The 22,568-nt window shown below is 40.6% G+C and overlaps 1 protein-coding gene across 3 annotated transcripts in view; it reads right to left on the reverse strand.

The window, feature by feature from the left end:
* Positions 1 to 22,007, reverse strand: part of lonrf1.S (LON peptidase N-terminal domain and ring finger 1 S homeolog) — a 40,602-nt gene extending 18,595 nt beyond the window's left edge. Inside the window, exons 1-6 of one of the 3 annotated variants that reach the window (XM_018254903.2) lie at positions 21,880 to 22,007; positions 21,355 to 21,694; positions 14,950 to 15,068; positions 12,899 to 13,021; positions 10,772 to 10,930; positions 2,586 to 2,715 (exon numbers count right to left, since the gene is read on the reverse strand). In XM_018254903.2, the coding sequence (XP_018110392.1) occupies positions 2,586 to 2,715; positions 10,772 to 10,930; positions 12,899 to 13,021; positions 14,950 to 15,068; positions 21,355 to 21,661 (838 nt within the window). In that variant the 5' untranslated portion in view covers positions 21,662 to 21,694; positions 21,880 to 22,007. The other 2 variants (XM_018254905.2, XM_018254902.2) reach the window with 2 other exon arrangements.
* Positions 22,008 to 22,568: the final 561 nt, after the last annotated feature.

The raw sequence follows: 22,568 nt of genomic DNA on the forward strand, positions 1-22,568 counted from the left end.
CCTGATCGTGAGACCATGATCTTCTCGGAATGATCGTACGAATTTACCATCAACTAAAAAAACAATTTGCCAGGAAAACAAAGGGGAGCTGCCTGCTTGGCCCTGCAAACATAGATAGATTGCACTGGGACCGACAAAGATTTTTTGACCTGGCCAATCAATTTCCTGACAGATGTTGGCCGAAAGATCGTAAAATGTACGATCATTCGAATCCCACTAACCGCACGATAATTTCGAAGGATTGGTCGGGCTTCCCTAAAATCGATCGTTCGGCAAGAGAAATCTTTGCGTCTATGGGGACCATAAGAGAAACGGCCTTTCCATAATGTGGAACATTCTGGATAATGGGTTTCTGAATAACGGATCCCATACACGCACGTTTCCATTATAGACTTTAAAGTCAAGGTTGCTATGGGCCACTTTAAAAATCATATGATTCTTACGTCATTCAGTTACTCTGAACCTTATGGGTTTACTCGTTCAAAGCCAGTTGTCTGTACTCCATCTTGTAGGCCAGTTTTGGAAGCAATCCCTTATTTATGGACCAGGCAATAATCATCTAAACATATTAAGGGAAGCTTTGAGAAAACTTGGTGTGATTGCTCAGTTCATGTATAAAAAGAAATATAAAAGCACCCATGGCTAATGAGCTGTACAATTAGATCTCCAGGGAAATGAGAAGAATGTGGGCACATCTCACTTGAACCTTGGAGATGACCTCCCTGATTTGTCAATGAGATGCATTTTTTATAGATAGACCACCTGTAATCTAAAAGGGTCATAGGAAGAGATAAATGAAACTGCCTACTTTAAAGGAACAATGGGGCTCATTCGCACATTGAAAATATTTGCCCAGTGCATGGTTATATTTATAAAGCTGAATGAGTGGTGTACTTAATGTGCAAACAGAATTGCAATTTTTTTTTTTCATACTGCGAATGTCCATTCCATTTTTAGCTTGTTAAACATGGCGAAAAATGCAAATTGCCAACACTCTGCGTCTGAGTTACACCACAACTTTGGCGTTGTTCGCAAAACAGTTTCGCAAATTGTGAATTTAAGTTACTGTCAACGCTATTTTTGCGCACAACAACTTTACACACTGGGGGCACTCACGCAAACACCTGTCTCATTTGTGAAAATGTATTCACAATGCGAATTTCTCAAAAAGCAGAAAGACGGGCACAGCAGTGCAATATTTTAGCGTTCAGGAAAAAGAACGGGCAATACAACCATTTGCGAATAAATATGCGATGCGCAAACTTTATAAATGACCCCCAATAACACCAAAAAAAATAAACGTTTTTTTAAGGAATGACAATATAATGTAGTGGTGCCCTGCAGGTCTGGTCTGAGAATCAAAACAGGTCCTGGCATTTCAGGTACACAGAGGCCCAAACAGCGCCCACCAGCCCACTAAATTGTGACTTGTGTCACCTCACAGCAGCCCCTCTGGCATTTGCCAGACCCCACAGATTGCCAATCCGGGCCTGGTGCCCTGCACTGGTAAAACTGGTGTGTTTTCTTCAAAAGACTACTATAGTTTATATAAACAAGCTGCTGTGTAGCCATGGGGGCAGCCATTCAAGCACCTGATACACAGCAGATAACAGATAACTACTACTGTAGTTTATATAAAAAAGCTGTGGTGTAGCCAAGGGGGCAGCCATTCAAGCACATGATACACAGTAGAGAACAGATAAGTACTACTATAGTTTATATAAACAAGCTGCTGTGTAGCCATGGGGGCAGCCATTCAAGCACAGGATACACAGTAAATAACAGATAAGTACTACTATAGTTTATATAAACAAGCTGCTGTGTAGCCATGGGGGCAGCCATTCAAGCACAGGATACACAGTAAATAACAGATAAGTACTACTGTAGTTTATATAAACAAGCTGTGGTGTAGCCATGGGGGCAGCCATTCAAGCACAGGATACACAGTAGATAACAGATAAGTACTACTATAGTTTATATAAAGAAGCTGCTGTGTAGCCATGGGGGCAGCCATTCAAGCACAGGATACACAGTAAATAACAGATAAGTACTACTGTAGTTTATATAAACAAGCTGTGGTGTAGCCATGGGGGCAGCCATTCAAGCACAGGATACACAGTAGATAACAGATAAGTACTACTATAGTTTATATAAAGAAGCTGCTGTGTAGCCATGGGGGCAGCCATTCAAGCACAGGATACACAGTAGATAACAGATAAGTACTACATTAGTTTATATAAACAAGCTGCTGTGTAGCCATGGGGACAACCATTCAAGCACAGGATACACAGTAGATAACAGATCTGTTCTGAAGAATCCCATCGTATACTAGAGAGCTTATCTTGTTATCTGCTATGTATCCTGTGCCTTTTCCTTTTTCAGCTTTGAATGGCTACCCCTTGGCTACACAGCAGCTTATTTATATAACCTATAGTAGTGTTTCTGGAGCAAACACACCAGTTGTACAAGTGCAGGAAAAATGTACATTATATTTTCATTACTTTAAAACACTTTCGTTTTTTGTTGTTACTGTTCCTTTAACATTGTAGGACTTTGACCCACTTATGCTTTGTTTCCATTTTTACCTCCAATTCCAACTGCATGTTCTTCCTTGTCTGGTGGGTGCTCTTGGTTTGAACTAGATGAAGTCTTTACGGGCACTTCAGATGGTTGATTCATGAATGATGCCCTTTCCTCCGCTGTCGTGGGGTGGAGCTGGGTAAACATAGTGATCACACGTTTTTTTTAAATCTAATGAAAATCTAACCTTTCAGAGCAGAACCATGCACTTAAGACTTTACATTCTTAACTATTAGAACTACCCAATCAGAGTCACAAAATTTAGGGAGGCCACACCTTCAGTATTTTTTCCCTTAAATTGTAGAATATATTGATATCTGAATAAACATGCTGTTCATGGTAGCCTGTACTCTCATCACTGGTGGGCTAGCCAAAAAAAAGAAGGCTAGTAAAAATAATAAGATAAAATGCTGGTGTGTTACATACCAACTAGTGAAGTGCGGGTCGGGCTTTTCCCGACCCGCACTCCCCTGCCAATCGCCCTCCCACCACCCGCGCCCGACTTCCGGGTCTCTTTTATAGACCCGTGCCAACCCGCCCTGCCGATGAAGTCACAAAAGTGGTGGGCGAGAGGCCCGCGTCTATAAAAACTCAATCAAGAAGTCGGCATTTGAAAGGCATTTGTAAGGATGGCATTAAAGGGGACCCGTCCCCCCCAAAAAATATTTAAAATCCTATTTTATCACATCAGTCAAGCAAAATGAACTTTAATTTCACTATATAAATTATTTGAATCTTGTTTCCATCAGTCTGGGAATTCATAATTATAGCAAGCAGGCAGTAGCCATTTTGTGGACAGTGTTAATAAGGCAAGTCTTGTATCATCTCAGAATCTTGTTTGTGCACCAGAATAGGGGAACCGATGTCCATCCCCATGTCCTGGTTACACAATTAAATGGTAAAGAGAATGGGGGAATGTGTGGAGTAGAGTCCTGCGCGGGTCCATTTTTTGGGTCCTGACCCGTACCCACAACCTGCAATCCGCATTCTTACCTGCTATCAGACCAGACCGGCAAGTACCTTATCCGCAACCCGGACCCGCTGACAGGAAGTGCTGTCATTGTAAACTGGAAGTGACATCATCGGAAGTAGACGTGATCAGAAAAAAGGAGTAAAAATCGCAATTGAGAAGACCTGCAGCCCGACCTGCGACCCGCAAACCCGCAGAACCGCATCTATACCCGCACCCAGAACTTCCACCAGCAACCCGCAGGGTACCGCATGTTTTTGCGGGTAACCCGCGGGTACCCTACCCGCTGTAGGACTGCTGCTAGTGTGGAGAGCAGTGACATCTAGGAAGCGCTGAATGGAAAAAGAAAGTAATTGTCTGCCCCGCCTCTATGCCTAAGGCATTTTTTTTTTTTAACCAATTGGAGTGTATGAGTGTCTTTTTTGCCGCGAAACCTGATGAAAAATTTCGCTCATCACTACGAGTTATGGATAAAATTTTAGCAATCCATTAACATTGAACCTCATTGTCCAGTTTACTGCCCAGTTTTCCTTAATTCAGCCTTTTTCAGCAGGATTTGGACAAATACTTCCACCCAGCCAAACTGAAACAAATCCTAATTTGCACATGCAAATTAGGGGTGGGAGGGAAATTGCGTGACTTCCTTTACAAGGAAGTAAAAAAAAATTCCCCTTCCCACCCCTAATTTGCATATGCAAATTAGGATTCGGTTCAGTATTTGGCCGAATGGGAAGAAACAATATTTCACTTTCAAAGCTCCAGCAATTGGTCTCCTTGGTTCCTAGACATTAACAAAATTTTGTTAAAGGAAGAGGTAATGCAAAACAGCAGTAAACACACCCCAGCCAACTTTCTTGAAGCAGTTTCAACATTTAGGTTATTTATCATAATCAGAATTTTTCTGATAATTTTATTTAAAAAAAAGTCCAAGCAAACTAGAAAACACGATTTGACCTTATTTATTATTAAAAAAACAGGGTTTAATCGGATCGGGGAAAAAACTCAATAAAATTCAGTGAAAATCCGAATAGGACAACTTTTTCTGACTTTTTCCTCCAAATTTTCGTATTTATGCCCAAAATAGTGGGATTTTCAGGCTAATTACAGTGCAGACCACAGAAATTTCCAAATAGGATAGGGACCTCTCCCATTGACTAAAATCCAACCTTAGCAGTTTTTCTTTGAGTTTTGGTATAAAAAGTTTTTTGCATTCGAACTTTAATAAATAACCCCCTTGATAAGTTGTTTTTGTACTATTTTAATTACCCCCAACTAAATTATGTTTATAAAAATAAAAATAAAGAAAATTTAAAAAAAAGAGTTTAAGTAATTTGCAAATCCTCCCATTGTCTTTTTTTTTTTTTTATATATATTTTTTTTTTTATAGGGACCTCTCCCATTGACTTATATACAGCCTTGGCAGGTCTGAGATGGAGGATTTTGGATTCTGACTCTTTCCATCCTCAGGGTATAATAAATCTTGAAAAATTCGAGTTTTTTTTTTTCCACTAAAAATTCGGATTTTATAGTAAAAAAGTTTTTTGCATTCGGACTTTGATAAATAATTTATGATATGTTGTTTTTGTACTATTTTAATCACCCCAACTAAATTAGATTTATAAAAATAAAGAACATTTAAAAAAAAGAGTTTAAAGGGATACTGTCATGGGAAAAACATTTTTTTCAAAATGAATCAGTTAATAGTGCTGCTCCAGCAGAATTCTGCACTGAGATCCATTTCTCAAAAGAGCAAACAGATTTTTTTTATATTCAATTTTGAAATCTGACATGGGGCTAGACATTTTGTCAATTTCCCAGCTGCCCCAAGCCATGTGACTTGTGCTCTGATAAATTTCAATCACTCTTTACTACTGTACTGCAAGTTGGAGTGATTTCACCCCCTCCCTTTTTCCCCCCAGCAGCCAAACAAAAGAACAATGGGAAGGTAACTGGATAGCAGCTCCCTAACACAAGATAACAGCTGCCTGGTAGATCTAAGAACAACACTCAATAGTAAAAACCCATGTCCCACTGAGACACATTCAGTTACATTGAGAAGGAAAAACAGCAGCCTGCCAGAAAGCATTTCTCTCCTAAAGTGCAGGCACAAGTCACATGACTGGGGGCAGCTGGGAAATTGACAAAATGTCTAGCCCCATGTCAGATTTCAAAATTGAATATAAAAAAAATCTGTTTGCTCTTTTGAGAAATGGATTTCAGTGCAGAGTTCTGCTGGAGTAGCACTATTAACTGATGCGTTTTGAAAAAAACATGTTTTCCGATGACAGGATCCCTTTAAGTAATTTGCAAATCCTCCCATTGTCTTTTTTTTCATATTTTTTATTTTTATTTTACACCGTGTGCCAACTATATTAGTAACAGAGCAGTACTATGTTACTAAGTTAAAGTATGTACTTAAAGATATATTTGAGAAGCTGACAGAGAGACAAAATGTCGCAGTTTATCATCTGCCATTTGTTCAGGTCATTCCCTCGGCATCTATAAAAGAAAAAGCACTTGCCTCAGGGACTTGGGGAAATCAGCAAAAAGACCTTTGAGCCTAAAGCAAGAGGGATTCTGCCAAGAGCAGGTAACATGGGAAGAACAATTTGTCACAATCTTCTGAGATACCTTTAGTGTAACTACAACTATCAAAAGAAAAAAAAAAACAAGACTTTTATATTAATAGTGCCATATGTATTTTTTCGGACTATTTTGTTTAGATTCTGAAAAAATGTCCAGTTTCATTATGAAAGGATACGGGGAGGCACATTTATCAATAATAATAATAATAATAATAAAATAAGAGTTTATTACAGTATATATTTGAAATTCGAAGGAATATTACCGACCCAAAAACTCGAACTGAATTTGAATAGCATTCGACTAAACTTGAAGGAAGGATAGTAACCGCTTAAAAATGGCCACTGGGCCTCTCCCATTGACTTATACATGAACTCGGCAGGTTTTAGGTGGCGAATAGTCAAATTAGAATTTTTAAAGGATAAATCTCAATTTTGAATTAAAATTTTATTATTCACAATTCGAATTTGAGAGTTTTGACCATAAAAAAAAAATTAGAATTTTCAATTCAAACCTTAAAGGACCAGTAACATCAAAAAAAATGTTTAAAAATTCGTTAGTGCACAACAAAAAATAAACACCAAGACAAATAAAACTTTTAAAAAGCAAAGCCTTTATTAAGAAATAACTTACAGAAAATCCACTTCCTGTCCTCTTCAGCAACGGCGAAAAGGCAACCATCCACACTGCAGCAATCGATTTCTCCTCCCTGGAAATTCACTGAAAGGCATCCTCCTCGCGACGTCCAGCAGCAGCAGTGTCTCTCCTTCCCCGTGCATCGGCTTCCCTCCTCCGCTCTCCACCTTTCTCTCTATCTTTCCTCCTCCCCTAAGCAGAGATGCGGCGTGTCGTGATTAATAACCAGGCAGAACAGAAAGGCGCTTCTCACTTGCTGGTTTCATAGGAGCGTGTAACTCCTGCCTTCCCCTGGGCTCTCCCGGCGCCGGACTGAAGACTACAGACAACAGCTCTCAGGCACTCGTGCACCGCTGCTGTCTGAGCAAATCGTTAGTCTCTGCACTGAGCACTCCATTCGGTGTTTGGCAAAGAAAATGCCGGCACCGGCCACTTACTCTAGAAGTGTATGGGATAAGCGCTGCAGCCTTCACACTGCCGGAATGAGCGATCCAACCGGCGCACAAGTGCCTGAGAGCTGTTGTCTGTAGCCAAACACTGACTGCCGGGTGAAGAATCATGGGCACAGTGAGTACCCTCTGCTTTTCCATAGGCACTGCTAGAGAGGGGCGAACAATTCGGACTGGGGCAATGGCACGCGCAGCTGAAGCTACTTTGCGCTGTCCTAGCACTGGAACTCGCTTCCGCTGACTGCTACTATACTGCCACTTCGCAGTTCAGGTGGGATTGTGTTTACTGCTGCCTGGGATGAGAAGCGCTGACATTCTGGGACCTCGGGGATTTGGTAATTGCGAAGTACTCCGTGCTGTACTGTGCCCATCTGGATATAGAACAGGAGTAGAACAGGCACCGACAACTATCTGTAGCGAAGGACGGATAGCACAGGCACTGGCAGCACAGGAAGAGGTATTTGCACAGAGGTGGAGAAGGAGATGGGGGCAGAGAACACAGTGTCACTAGAATAGCCAGGGAGGAGAAATCAAACGCCGCAGTATGGATGGTCGCCGTTACTGTAGAGGACAGGAACTGGAGTTTCTGTAAGTTATTTCTTAATAAAGGCTTTGCTATTTTAAATTTTTTTTTGTCTTGGTGTTTTTTTTTCGTGGTATTGTAATGAATTCTGTAAAATAAATTTTTGATGTTACTGGTCCTTTAATAAGTCTGCCCCATATTGTGTTAAAAACAAGATGTGCCAGTGCATTATACCCTGAAAAAATTCTCAAACCTTTCCTAAGCAGAAGAACATCAGAGCAACTTTTGGGTGGTCAGACTGGTCAGAAACTGACCGGCAGGTGGTGCTGTTGTAACAAAATTCAATCATATTAACAGCATATTGTATCTCTTGGAAATATCTTGGAATTAAAGAAAAATAAACAATGAATGTACATTAGAATAGCACTCTCATCAATTTTACATTCACTTATTTTAAAGGTTTACTTATCCTTTAAATGGAATGTAAAGGCAAAAAAACCCCATTTTTACTTTCTTTAATGAAAAAGAAACCTATCTTCAATATACTTTAATTAGAAAATTTCAGTGAAATTCCCCCTTCATTTACTTGCTCTGACTGCTCTGGAAAGGAAACTTCAGATGGTCCCTAACTGCTCTGCAGGGAAAGGATCAGGGGGAGCTCCTCCTACTTTACTTCCCAGAACTCGAGCAGCTTTATTTGTTTCCCTGTAGAGCAGCCGGCGACCATATAGCAATTCGTATCCGCAGCAGTCAGAGCAAGTAAATGAAGGGGAAATTTCACTGCATACAGTCAGGTTTCTTATAAAAACTGTACAGATTTATTATTAGGGATGTGTTTCTTTTTCAGTTAATAAAGTAAAAACTGGATTTTATTTTTGTCTTTACATACTCTGTTTCCAGCTGCAGGGACAACGATCATGGAGTCAGATTTAAACGGATAAACTGGGATTCTATTTGGAGGATTATTTTGCTGCAGCCGCTGGTTCTGCAGAGTTGGAGAAAGTTTGTATTAAACAATACAAAAACTATAAAATCCACATTAGATTACATGACAACACAGGAACCAGTGCACTCTGTATATTCTGATTATTAATCAGTCTTGTTGTATCGGTTTCTGGCAGATATTATTTGACTTGTGCTGTTTTGATAATTTATGACGATCCCTAAGCAGCCCAGACCACAATGAGCATGTGCATTGTCTTGGTCTTGTAGAGATGTTTAACAAATTTACAAAATGGTGACCCACTGTGGGCAACTTTGAAAACATAAATCATTTGTTTTATTAGGCTTGTGGTGCAGTAAGTTCATGTTTAGTATATAGAATACAGCATTTCTATCATTATTCTATTTTAGACTAGTTTCCCTTTAATTCATAGATCAACTTAGGTATGGAGCGATCCCTTATCCAGGTCCCGATCATTCTGGATAACAGGTCCTACACCTGTTTTCACGTGAACAGCAATCCTTGCTTTTAAGCAGCAACTAGTTTGCCCAGCATATTGTAGTCCTCATGGACAGTCCAAAGGATAAATTATATCTTTCATCACAAATGTAATAAAATCCTAAAAGGATAAGTAAACCTTTAAAATAAGTGAATGTAAAATTGATGAGAGTGTAGTCTAGAAACTTTTGTAATTTACATTCATTACTTATTTTGTTTTTATTCCAAGATATTAAAGGAGAAGGAAACCCAGTCGGTGCAAAAACCCTCCCCCCTCCCCTGTGTTGCTTCCCCTCCCTCCTCCCCCTGGCCTACCCGTCCTGCTGGGCAAATGCCCCTAACTTGTTACTTACCCTTCTGCACAGGTCCAGTCTACGGAGTTCACCGACGCCATCTTCTTCCACGCGATCTTCTTTCAGCTTTGACCGGCGTTTTGGCGCATGAGCAGTAGGAGCATTTCGCCGGTACGGATCTACTGCGCATGCGCCAAAAGTCACTAAGTTTCGTGACTTTTGGCGCATGCGCAGTAGATCCGTACCGGCGAAATGCTCCTACTGCGCATGCGCCGGTCAAAGCAGGAAAGAATCGCGTGAAAGAAGATGGCGTCGGTGAACTCCGTAGACTGGACCTGCGCAGAAGGGTAAGTAACAAGTTGGAGGCATTTGCCCAGCGGGACAGGTAGGCCAGGGGGGAGGAGGGAGGGGAAGCAACACAGGGGAGGGGGGGAGGGTTTTTGCGTCCACTGGGTTTCCTTCTCCTTTAAGGGAAACGTCTTTAATGATTACTCAACATGTCCAGGTGCTCTAGAATTAATTCTACTAGATACAACATGGGTTAACAAATTACTTGAGAATCATGGGCATTGAGAGCTGCAGGGAATTGCAGTCCAACAGTTAATAAAGCATGGCAAGCTAGTTAGTTTCTGTTTATTCCTTATCCATTTCATTGTACAGTTATCCTTTAAGATTGTTAGTTCTTCTGCATAGAGCCACTTATACACCATTCTATTGTACAGCCCAGCAGATTATGTTAATGGGGTGGTTCAGCTTTAAGTTAACTTTTAGTTTGTTATAGAATGGCTAATTTTATGCTACTTTTCATTTGGTCTTCATTATTTATTTTGTATACTTTTTAAATGATTTGCCTTTTACTTCTGTCCAGCTTTCAAATGGGGGGGGGGCACTGACCCCATCTAAAAACAAATGCTCTGTAAAGCTACTAATTTATTGTAATTGCTTTTTATTACTGATCTTTCTATTCAGGCTCTCTCCTGTTCATATTCCAGTCTCTTGCTCAAATCAATGTGTGGTTGCTAGGGTAAGTTGAACCCTAGCAACCAGATTGCTGTTGAATAAAAAGCTAAATAACTCAAAAACCACAAATAATAAAAAAATGAAACCAATTAAAAATTATTATAGAATATCACTTGCTGCATCATATTAAGAGTTAAAACAAAGACGAAGAACCCCTTAAATAAAAATAATCCATAGAAATGCTTAAATACAAACTACAAATATTGTATTTATATGGAAATACCATAAAATGCAGCTATTTGTAGCATGATTTCCCCCCCCCCTTCCATCACTTACTTTAGTGCAGGCACTGTCAGATTGTGACATGGTGTAAGTAGCTTCCATGGGAATTACGAGGCGGGTGGTGTCCATACTGGATATTTTTAAGTAACGAAACGTCTCTTCCATCAAGTCTTCAGTAGTAGAAGGCACCGAGCAGCCGAGATCCTCCAAAAGCTACAGAAGGGGCAACGGTCAGCCAAAAAGCAAAACTGATAAAAAAAGTCTATGTAATAGATGGGACAGAGTTTGCTGAAACCCACAGTAACCAATCAGATGTTACCTTTCATTTTAATAATATAATAATAGGCAGTTGCTCGTTGATTGCTGCAGGTTTGGATGACTGGACAGAAACTTCGTACAAAGCTGATAGTGGGGTAATGTAACAAACTGCAAAGTTCGTTCGTTGTTTAGTAACCCATAGTGTATGGGTAGTATAATTTACTGTTTAGTTGTTCGAAAGCAAACATCTGATAAGTTGCTATGGGTTACAAGACCTGAGTAAAACTCTTTGAACCTAACCCATGTAGTAACATATCAAGTGTTAAAAGGTTCAAAGGGAAAATTCGTAACTGCAGTTCTCTTGCACTTTAATGGGACGATGGAAAAGTGCTACTGTATTCATTTATCTCTAACAGTACTAGACCGGTGCTTGTCAAACCCTTTTTCAGTTCAAGCCCCACAGTAGGTCCAACCTTTGGTCTTAGGCTAAGCTAATGAAACGAGTACAGATATCGATGTACCGGTCATTTGTCATAGTTCCAAGAATATCTAGGTCAGAAAATTAAGTTAAGTTGGGTTGAAAAAAGACCAAAGTCCATCTTCAATGATTACTCAGCAAGTCCAGTTGTTTTAGAAATACCTATAGCAGATATAACATGACCTGAATGAATGAAAATCTTCATAGTCATATCCGTCAAGTTCAACCCCTTCAAAATCTCACACACACACGTTTCATTTCCTTTAGAAACAGTCGTCGGTTCTAAAGGAACCGAAATGCGTTGATGTGGGGGAAGATGTGAAAAATCCAATAAACTTTTCAACATTTAGACCCCTGAGTGCCTCCATTCTCTACAAACTTTGCATATACTGGGAGCAGCATCCGGGACTCGATTGAAAATTGGGTGAGTGGCAATACTATGAGCAACAACTGCCAGGGTGCTGGTTATATATGAACATATAGCAAATTACCAAAAGACCGCACTCCAAGGACTTTTATGCAAACAAAAAATTGTGGTTTATGTCAACGTTCCGGCTCTGAAACTGGAGCCTTCCTGAAGACACACACATATATATATATATATATATATATATATATATATATATATATATATATATATATATATATATATATATATATATATATATATATATATATATATATATATATATATATATATATATATATATATATATATTATACTTTTTTTAAATTATGCATTCAGGCCAATATGCCTTAAATTAATCATGAACTTTTGGTGTGGTAAAGTATCAAATGCTTTAGCAAAGTCTAAGTAGATCACATCCACTTCCATCCCAGAGCCCAGAGTTGTGGTTCATCATAAAAGCCAATTAAACTAGTTTGGAATCTGTTACAGAAAACCATGCTGGCAAAACTCATAGTATTGTGATTTTAAATGTATTCAAGTACCTTATCTCTTACCCCTTCCCCCTTCAAAAGGCTTTCCTACCACTGTTGTCAGACTAACAGGCCTAGAGTTCCCAGGATGAAAACGGGATCCCTTTTTGAATAACAGTCTCTTGTCAGTCTCTTGTCACCGTGTCAGACCTCAGTGAATCCTGAAAAATTAACCAAAGTTACCGTAATCTCATCCCAGGTCTCACTCTAACTGATTTTCAAGTTCGCCTTTCAGGTGTATCTAGGCTAGGACATTCTCCACAATTCTCATTGGCCTTCAGGTTGAGCACCCCCTGCCACAATTTTAACCCCACTAGAAAAGCCAGACACTGTGCTACACTAAAAACCCCAATGTGTTGTATCTTATAACAGAATAAGATGTACTGGGATATAATAGGTTTGTTATGGAAGGATAACATTCCTTTTAATGTGTTTTAGAGACACTGCATTTAGATAAAGTGCAACCCCTTTTAAGCAGTCAAAAGTTACAAGATGGAACCAGTCACCTGTCCCATTTCTCTCCGGGCTGCGAAGAATTGTGAATCAAGCAGCAAACATTGATGTAAATGGAATAGAGCCTCTTTCTGTTCCTTCATATGCATCAGCACTGTTCCCTTTCTATAATGTCCCTGCAGAGAAAAAACATAAAATAAAGTATTTTAGAATAACATAATCTTGGTTCTACTCAGGACAGTGCCTAAACAGAGCTTGGATCACATAAGCTACTTGGTAACAAGAGGCAAAATATAATGTATGCCGCATGATAATGTCATACCGAAAGACCTAAGGAGGGCTAGCAGAGGCTGGGTGCCATTAAAGGAACAGTAACGGTTTTAAAGGAAAGACAATATTATTTACTGTTGCCCTGCACTGGCAAAACTGGCGTGCTTCAGAAAACCAATTATAGTTTATATAAACAAGCTGCTGTGTAGCCATGGGGGCAGCCATTCAAGCACAGAACACACAGTAGATAACCGATAAGTTATGAAGAATCTCATTGTATACTACAGAGCTTATCTGTTATCTGCTGTTACCTGTGCTTTTTCTCCCTTTTCAGCTTGGAATGGCTGCCCCAAAGCTACACAGCTGCTTAATTATATAGACTTTCATTGAAGCAAACACACCAGTTTTACCAGTGCAGGACAATACCACATTATATTTTCATGACTTTAGACCCTTTCATTTTTTTGGTGTTACTGTTCCTTTAAAGCCACTTGGATGGAGACATTCAGCCCATGGGCCCCAGGACAGTTAATATGCAATAGCTTGCATTACATAAACTGCCGGGCCAGCCCGGGATGGTGCTCCAGGCAGCCTGGGCAGTCCGAGCGCCCAGCAATCGAGTGCGCATGCGCAGAAAAACGCGCACATGCGCGTGCACGAGAGGCTGCACGCGCATGCGCAACAACCACCCTGCTTGGCGAAAAAAAGATTCGGCGCATAAAGGAGGACAGCGCACACCAGGCAGAGCGGCAATCGGGGACCGGACTAGGGGGTAGGAGAGGTAGATATAGTGCGTGCCTGGCGCCCCTCCAGCTTTGCGCCCTAGGCACGTGCCTACTCTGCCTAACCCTAGTTCCGGCCCTGGTAACAATAGACAAACGGGGGAATGTAATAAAAAATAAAATAATGGAAAAACTATTCGCAACTGTGAAAAGTTATGCCTTTGCGCAAACAAATTTTGCTTTGTGAGAATTTAATATAGGTTTTGCGAGCCCGGAAACTGTTTAGCAACCACTTCCGACAGTGGAAGACCGTTTGCAAATTTTATAGTTTGCGCCAATGCGCGGTCAATGTAACTTCTTAATGAAAAAGTCGTTATGTTTGCTCCAAAAGATTACGACACCATCAAGCACTTCTTAAGAGTGCGCAATTAAAATTTGCAATGCAATAACAGTATTACATTGCAAGATATGGATTTTTAGTCTTATTGGTGCGAATTGTTTTGCTCCTTGCGTCTTTAATTACATTCCCCTGATAATATAATAAATGCCTCATTATGCAGAGCAACTGCACTGTAAACAGAACAAATCTCCTACTAATCAGTGTTCATTACCGATGTCATTGGGGGACATTTATCAACACTGGGCAAATTTGCCCATGGGCAGTAACCCATGGTAAACAATCAAATTGCAGCATTCATTGTTCTACTTGCAGCTGGCTTTAAAAAGCTAATCACTGATTGGTTGCTATAGGTAACTGCCCATGGGCAAATTTGCCCAGTGTTGATAAATGAGCCCCATTGCCTTTTAGATTGATCATACCAAAAAGTCTAAGGAGGCTTCCATGAACATATATTCCTCTATATATACACCGCTGCTTTTTCAGTGCAATGATTGGTTGGTTAGTGTCATAGAAGCTGGGACTGAAAAAAAATACAGTTTCAAACTTTTGTCCTAACAAAACCTACCTAACTGCTTGTTGATCATTTGATTGGGACACACAAGAGGCGTGGCCAAAAAATGTTGCGCTTGTGTTCATATAAATAACTTGTGCCGGGCCCCAAAGTTTCGGATGGTGGTCCTGGGTCAGTAGGTACATTCAGGATCATACTCACCTCTGGATTTTGAGGCTGTAAGATACATATCAACTCTGCATCTCGGAGAGCTTCGGGGTACTGCTTTAAAGCCACAAACACCTGTGAGCGCAGCGTTCTCAGGATAATGTCCTCAGGAGCTGCGGAAACAAAAAACCCATGTAAATATGGCTGTGTGTAGAAACAGATCAACCCTGTACACACATAGGATTATCTTCCAGAGCTCTGTGACTGCTGTCTGGTTGAAAACCAAGTCCTCTTCCTGAAGCCTGGGACCCTGAAACAATTCTGCTGTCCGATCAAAATACCCCTGATACAATTCAATTAAGGTGTGTCTTTATAGCCTCTGTGCGGGACACCACAGATTTTGTCTCTTTTCTGGTGAGGACTGGAATTCTGGGATTGTGTCAAGGAAAGGGACTATAACTGTGGGATAGTGTGGAAAGCAAGTGGAAAACAAGATGGAGCTAGTAATAATACATGGTGCAAGTAGTTGTCCTAAAATAACAGCTAGAGAGCTGCAGGTGGACTAATTGAAATAATGTTTTGTTCCTCTTTAAAAAAAATAATGATTGAAATGGTGAAATAATGAAATTATTACAACAATCAGACCAGTGGAGGGCGCTGTCTGATAACATATACTTCCTGCAACCTCCAGTATAGCAGCATTAAACATGTCAATCCTTAAAGCAATGTGCAGTATAATTTATGCTTTTATATTTCCTTGGACATTCTGCAGATTCATTAGAATAAACTGAGCGAAAGGTTGAACTCTGCAAGTCATTAAAGGAGCAGTTCAGTGTAAAAATAAAAACTGGTTAAATAGATATAAATAAAAAATGTTTCTAATATAGTTATTTAGGCAAAAATGTAATGTTTAAAGGCTGGAGTGACTGGATGTCTAACATAATAGCCAGAACACTACTTCTTGCTTTTCAGCTCTCTAACTCTGAGTTAGTCAGTGACTTAAAGGGGGGGCCACATGGGACATAACTGTTCAGTGATTTTGCAATTGATCCTCAGCATTCAGCTCAGATTCAAAAGCAACAGTTATGACCCATGTGCCCCCCCCCAAGTCTCTGATTGGTTACTGCCTGGTAACCAATCAGTGGAAACCAAGAGAGCTGAAAAGCAGGAAGTAGTATACTGAACTGTTCCTTTAACTACTATGCCTGTATAACTTTAAAGGAACATTTCAGTGTAAAAATAAAAACTGGGTAAATAGATAGGCTGTGCAAAATAGAAAAAAATTCTAATATAGTTAGTAAGCCAAAAACGTAAACAAGAAAGGCTGGAGTAACCGAATGTCTAACATAACAGAACAGAACACTAATTCCTGCTTTTCAGCTCTCTAACTCTGAGTTAGCAACTTCAAGGGGGACAACATGGGACATAACTGTTCAGGGAGTTTGCAATTGATCCTCAGCATTCAGCTCAGATTCAAAAGCAACAGTTATGGTCCATGTGGCCCCCTTCAAGTCACTGATTGGTTACTGCATGGTAACCAATCAGTGGAAACTAAGAGAGCTGAAAAGCAGGAAGTAGTGTTCTGGCTATTATGTTAGACATCCAGTCACTCCAGCCTTTATACATTGCATTTTTGGCTAACTAACTGTATTAGAAACATTTTTTATTACACAGTCTATCCATTTATTTTTATACTGAACAATTCCCTTAAGGGCTCGTACTGATGAGTGATCAGACCTGCGCTCCCCTACGTTGTGATTTAACGCATACAGCTCTTTAAAGTGGTTGTTCACCTTCCAAACACTTTTTTCAATTCAGTTGTTTTCAGATTGTTCCCCATAAACGACAACGTTTTTCAATTGCTTTGCATTTTTTATTTTTTACCGTTTTCCCAAAATTTAAGGTTAAAGTTTAATGTTCCTGTATCTGGTCTCACAGCTCAGTGATCCAAGAGCATCTGAACTGTTACAATTTGCTACATTTAGTTGATACATTTCTCAGCAGTATCTGTGGAATATTGGCAACTCTTCAATTCGAACAGCTGCCTTTAAAGAGGCGGTTAACCTTTTAGTATGTTATAGAATGGCCAATTCTAAGCAACTTTTCAATTGGTCTTCATTATTTATTTTTTATAGTTTTTGAATAAGTTGCCTTCTTCTTCTGACTCTTTCCAGCTTTCAAATGGGGGTCACTGACCCCATCTAAAAAGAAATGCTTTTGTTATTGCTATTTTTTTATTACTCATCTTACTATGCAGGCCTTTCCTATTCAATTTCCAGTCTCTGATTCAAATCAATGCATGGTCGCTAGGTTAATTTGGACCCTAGCAACAAGATTGTTGAAATTGCAAACAACAAACAGCTCAATAACTCAAAAAACACAATTAATAAAAAATTAAACACAATTGCAAATTGTCTCAAAAAAAATCACTCTCTACATCATACTAAAAGTTAACTCAAAGGTGAAAACCCCCTTTAATGAAACTCAGGGATTCTGTTAAGCAGGAACAAAGATAACAAAACTATCAACGGCGCTGGTTTATTTATCAAAATCCAAATTTTTTCTGATTATTGTAATTAAAAAAGTCCAACCAAACTAGAATCCACAATTGGACCTTATTTGTTATAAAAAAAAATTACGCTTTAATCAGATCGTGGACAAATATGAAAAAAAAATGTACAAAAATACGGATCGTAAATTTTTTTGGGGCTTTTTCCCAAAAAGTTACGAACCCTAAAAAGCTCTATTTTATAGTGAAATTACCTTACTGCCCATTATTTCAAAAGAACCTCATTTCCTTCCTTTTTCGCATTCCTTGGTTAGATAATTGCAGTAGGAGGATAATAAGTCATTACATAACTTTTGGTTAAACACCCATTTCTTTGCACACAGCTTAAGTGTTTTGTTTAAGATTTCCTCCCAGCAGGTAGAATGTTTCATAACACAGCACTTCAAGACAAGCAGGTGAAAGATCACCCATACGTTGATTATACAAGTTTCATAAGACATTAGAAAACACTTAAAGGGGGTATTCACCTTTAAATTGACTTTTGGTATGATGTAGAGAATGATATTATGAGACAATTTGCAAATGGTTTTCATTATTTATTATTTGTGGTTTTTGAGTTGTATAGCTTTTTTATTCTGCAGTTTACAATTTTTAGCAATCTGTTTGCTAAGGTCCAAACTAGCCTAGCAACCAGGCATCAAGACTGTAATAAATATAGGAGAGAGCCTGAATAAAAAGATGAGTAGTAAGAAGCAGCAATAACAATACTTTTGTAGCCTTAAGGTGGCCATACACGGGCCAATAAAAGCTGCAGACAGACCGAGTCGGCATCTTATTGGCCCGTGTATGGGGTCCTCCAACGGGCTTCCCCGATCGATATCTGTCCGAAAGTCGGGCAGATGTCGATCGGACGAGACTAAAAATCTAGTTGGATCGCGGCCGCATCTGCTCGTTGATGCGGTCCTGCGATCCGACCGCCCGTTACCCATCGTTAGGATCCGATCGTTGGGCCCTAGGGCCTCAAGGTGGGCATATCGGGGAGAGATCCGCTAGTTTGGCGACATCGCCAAATGAGCGGATCTCTCAGTGTATGGTCACCTTTACAGAGCATTCGTTTTATAGATGGAGTCAGTGACCCCCATTTGAAAGATGGAAAAACAAATAATTTAAAAAAAACTGTAAAAAGTTAATTGAAAAGTTCTATAACATACTAAACCTTACGAAAAGGTGGGCAACTCCTTGAAGCTACTACTACACTACAACCACCATCAACCCACCATACTAAAAGGTTATTCACCTTTAAATTAACTTTTAGTATGATGTAGAGTGATATTCGGAGAGAATTTGCAATCGGCTTACATTTTTTATTATTTGTGGTTTTTGAGTTATTTATCTTTTTATGCAGCAGCTCTCCAGTTTCCAATTTCAGCAATCTGGTTGCTAGGGTCCAAATTACCCTAGTAACCATGCACTGATTTGAATGCGAGTATAGGAGAGACCTCAATAGAGAGATGAGTAAAAAAAAGTAGCAATAACAATAAATCTGTACCTTTCAGATCATTTGTTTTTTTTAGATGGGGTCTGGGACCCTCGTTTGGAAGTTGGAAAGAGTCAGAAAGCAAATAATTCAAAAACTATTTAAAATAAAATAGATAATGAAGACCATGGTGGACCACCCCTTTAAGATCCTGCTACACTACAACTCCCATTATCCCCTGTGAAAGTTTGAGTTAACTTTTAGTATGATTTAGAGAGTGATATTCTCAGATAGATTGATTTTCATGTTTTATTATTTATGGTTTTTGAGTTATTTAGCTTTTTATCCAGCAGCTCTCCAGTTTGCAATTTCAGCAATCTGGTTGCTAGGCTCCAAATTACCCTAGCAACCATGCACTGGATTGAATAAGAGAATGGAATTTGAATAGGAGAGGGCCTGAATAAGAACAGGAGTAATAAAAAGTAGCATTAACAATAAATGTGCAGCCTTACAGAGCATTTGTTTTTAGTAGGGATGCACCGAATACACTATTTTGGATTCGGCAGAACCCCTGAATCCTTCACAAAAGATTTGGCCGAATACCGAACCAAATCTGAATTAGCATGTGCAAATTAGGGGTGGGAAGGGGAAAACTTTTTTTACTTCCTTGTTTTGTGACAAAAAGTGACGGGATTTCCCTCCCCTCCCATCATTTGAATATGCAAATTAGGATTCGGATTCGGTTCGGCCAGGCAGAGGGATTCGGCCGAATCCTGTTGAAAAAGGCCGAATCCCGGATTCGGTGCATTCTTAGTTTTTAGTTGGGGTCAGTGACCCTCATTTGAAAGCTGGAAAGAGTCAGAAGATAAAGGCAAATAATTAAAAAAACTACAAAAAATAAATAATTCCATCCCTGAATTCCTTTGTAAGGAATCCTCTCTCACTGTCTTCAAGAAAAAACTAAAGGTGCCCATACACTGAGAGATCCGCTCGTTTGGCGATGTTGTCAAACGAGCAGATCTCTCCCCGATATGCCCACCTTGAGGTGGGCAATATCGGGCTGATCCGATCGCGGGCCCCAGGGCCCAACGATCGGATCCTAACAAATACCAATGGGCGGCCGGATCGCGGGACCGCATCAACGAATCCGACGGGATTTTTTGTCCCATCCAATCTAGATCTGCCCGACTTTCGGCCAGATCTCGATCGTTGAAGCACGTTGGGGGGCCCCATACACACGCCAATAAGCTGCCGACACGGTCTGTTGGCAGCTTTTATCGGCCCGTGTATGGTCACCTTTAGAGTCTACCTTTTGGAGCACTAAAACATTAGCTTAGTTCTGTGCCTACTGACTATGCCTTACCTTGTCCAATTTGTGCCTGTATGTTAGCCTCCCATCCACTTAGGGTAAGGCCACACTGGGCGTTTTGGGGAGATCTGGTCATCTGGCGACTAATCGCCTCGTTTTTGCAGCGACCAATCTCCTGACTCTGCGCAGGCTAAAATGAAAAACACCGGCGCTAATCACATGCGGCTATTTGTTTTCCGAAGTTGCCTCGGAAACGAATCGCCGCGTGTGATTAGCACCGGCAGAGTCAGGGAAGTCGTTTGGGGAGATTGGTCGCCGCAAAGACGAGGCGATTAATTGCCAGGCGACCAAATCTCCCCAAAACGCCCAGTGTGGCCTAATCATTAGACTGTAAGCTCTATGGGGCAGGGACCTCCTTCCCACTATGTCTCTTACTGCATAGCACTTAAAGGAGAAGCAACCCCACATTTGCTAGAGGTAACACTGAGGGGCTGGGTTTTAACTTTTGGGTTTGCTTCTCCTTTAAGCTCTTTGTCCTGATACGATTCTGTAATTTGTCTTCCACGTGTATACTTTTTAGGGATGCACCAAATCCATTATTTTGGATTCGGCCAAACCCTCGAATCCTTTGTGAATGATTCGTCAGAATACCGAACCAAATCCCAATTTGCATATGCAAATTAGGGTGGGAAGGGAAAAATGTTTTACTTGCTTGTTTTGTGACAAAAAGTCACACGATTTTCCTACAAATATGCAAATCAGTATTCGGATTCGGTTCGGCCGGGCAGAGGGATTCGGCCGAATCCGAAATACTGCTGAAAACGGCCGAATCCAGAAACGAATCCTGGATTCGGTGCATCCCTAATAGTTTTATATATATATTGTACTTTTATTCACTATACAGCACTGCGGCTTCTAAAGATCGCTTTACAAATGAAGTTATACCTATATACATAATGAAGACCAAATGAAAAGTTGCTTCGAATTGTTCGTTGCATAACAGACTAAAAGTGAACCACCCCTTAAATGGAACCAGCAACAGCTGAGTGTTGTGAATCTTCCCCCCAAAAAAAGGCTTGGGTTTGAAATATGGGAGATGTGATACTGCAGCCACCCCCCAAACAAGTTCAATAACACACAGCAGCACCCCAACATTTCACTTACCCAGACCAATCCCTTTAGAGGCTAATTTCCCAGCCTCCTCGTATTCCTTTTGGGATATCAAGTCCTGCAGATCCCTCGTGATCCTGTCCAGTTTGGTTTCTCTATCCAGGCACTTGTCTAGGAGATCGCACAGAAGAGTGTTGCACTTTAAATCCTGGGGACCCCTGATGTGAAGCCGCTGTTTGCAAAGCAAGCACCTACTGGGTGGGGGTCCATGGAGGCATTTTCTGCAGAAACTGTGCCCGCAGCGGACAGTCACTGGATCCCACAGGATCTGCTGGCAGGATGGGCACAACAAGAGATCCATAGGCAGCTTAATGTCAGGCCAAGATTATTAACTCTGTAAAAGAAAATCAATAGGAGGTGAAGGTCAATAAATATACAAGGATCCACCTAGTGAAATGCTTTACAGGGAGTCCTGGCATCCCACACAAGGAACAGCTTAACATATTAGCAGGCCAGAGGCAGCAGTGCAGCTCCAGCCACACATAAGCACTGCCACTGTCGGTTCTGACTGATACACACCAGCAATCCTTCCCTTACATGTGTAGCAGCATTACATAAAGATTCCAGTCATGTGACCCGGCAGCGAGGCCTCCTATTGGTCTGTTGTCGTTGTGAAACTGGCCGGGCTGCTGTGTTTCATAACGACAAGGGGGAGGAGCGCTGTAAACACACAAGAGGGATAAAGACACTTATGAAAACACTTTGTTGAGGGCACAGATAATCCAGTTGTGTGTAGGCTTTTGGGGGGAGGTGTGAGCAAGATGGGCTTGTGCAATGTGATCCAAGTGAAATCATGTGAGAATCATGAAATAACACTACAATTCCTGTCACATAATATACACTGAAGTGTCAAAGACAAAGGGTGTCGATTTGTTTGATGAATAACACATCCCCCCTAACACTGCTTCTGTTATAGGGAGTCACACCCCCCTCCTTGTTTCTACTAAACCCTGGAAAATAAAAACGGACGCTTTTTGTATGTAGAAGTCCTGATTGTTCTCTATTGGGCTCAGGGCCGCTCTTAGAAATCACCAGTCCCCGTACACAGGGCCTGCCATCAGGGGGGGACAGGGGGGACAAGTGGCCCAGGCCCGGGCATGAAGGGGGACCTGACAGTGCTGCAGTTTTGAAAAGAGCCGGGCCCCCCTTGGGAGTGCCGAAGCCGTGCGTGCGGCCAGCCGAACAGCAGAAATGCAGCCGAGAACAGC

This window comes from Xenopus laevis, chromosome 3S (genome assembly GCF_017654675.1).
Source record: "Xenopus laevis strain J_2021 chromosome 3S, Xenopus_laevis_v10.1, whole genome shotgun sequence".
Taxonomy (NCBI): domain Eukaryota; kingdom Metazoa; phylum Chordata; class Amphibia; order Anura; family Pipidae; genus Xenopus; species Xenopus laevis.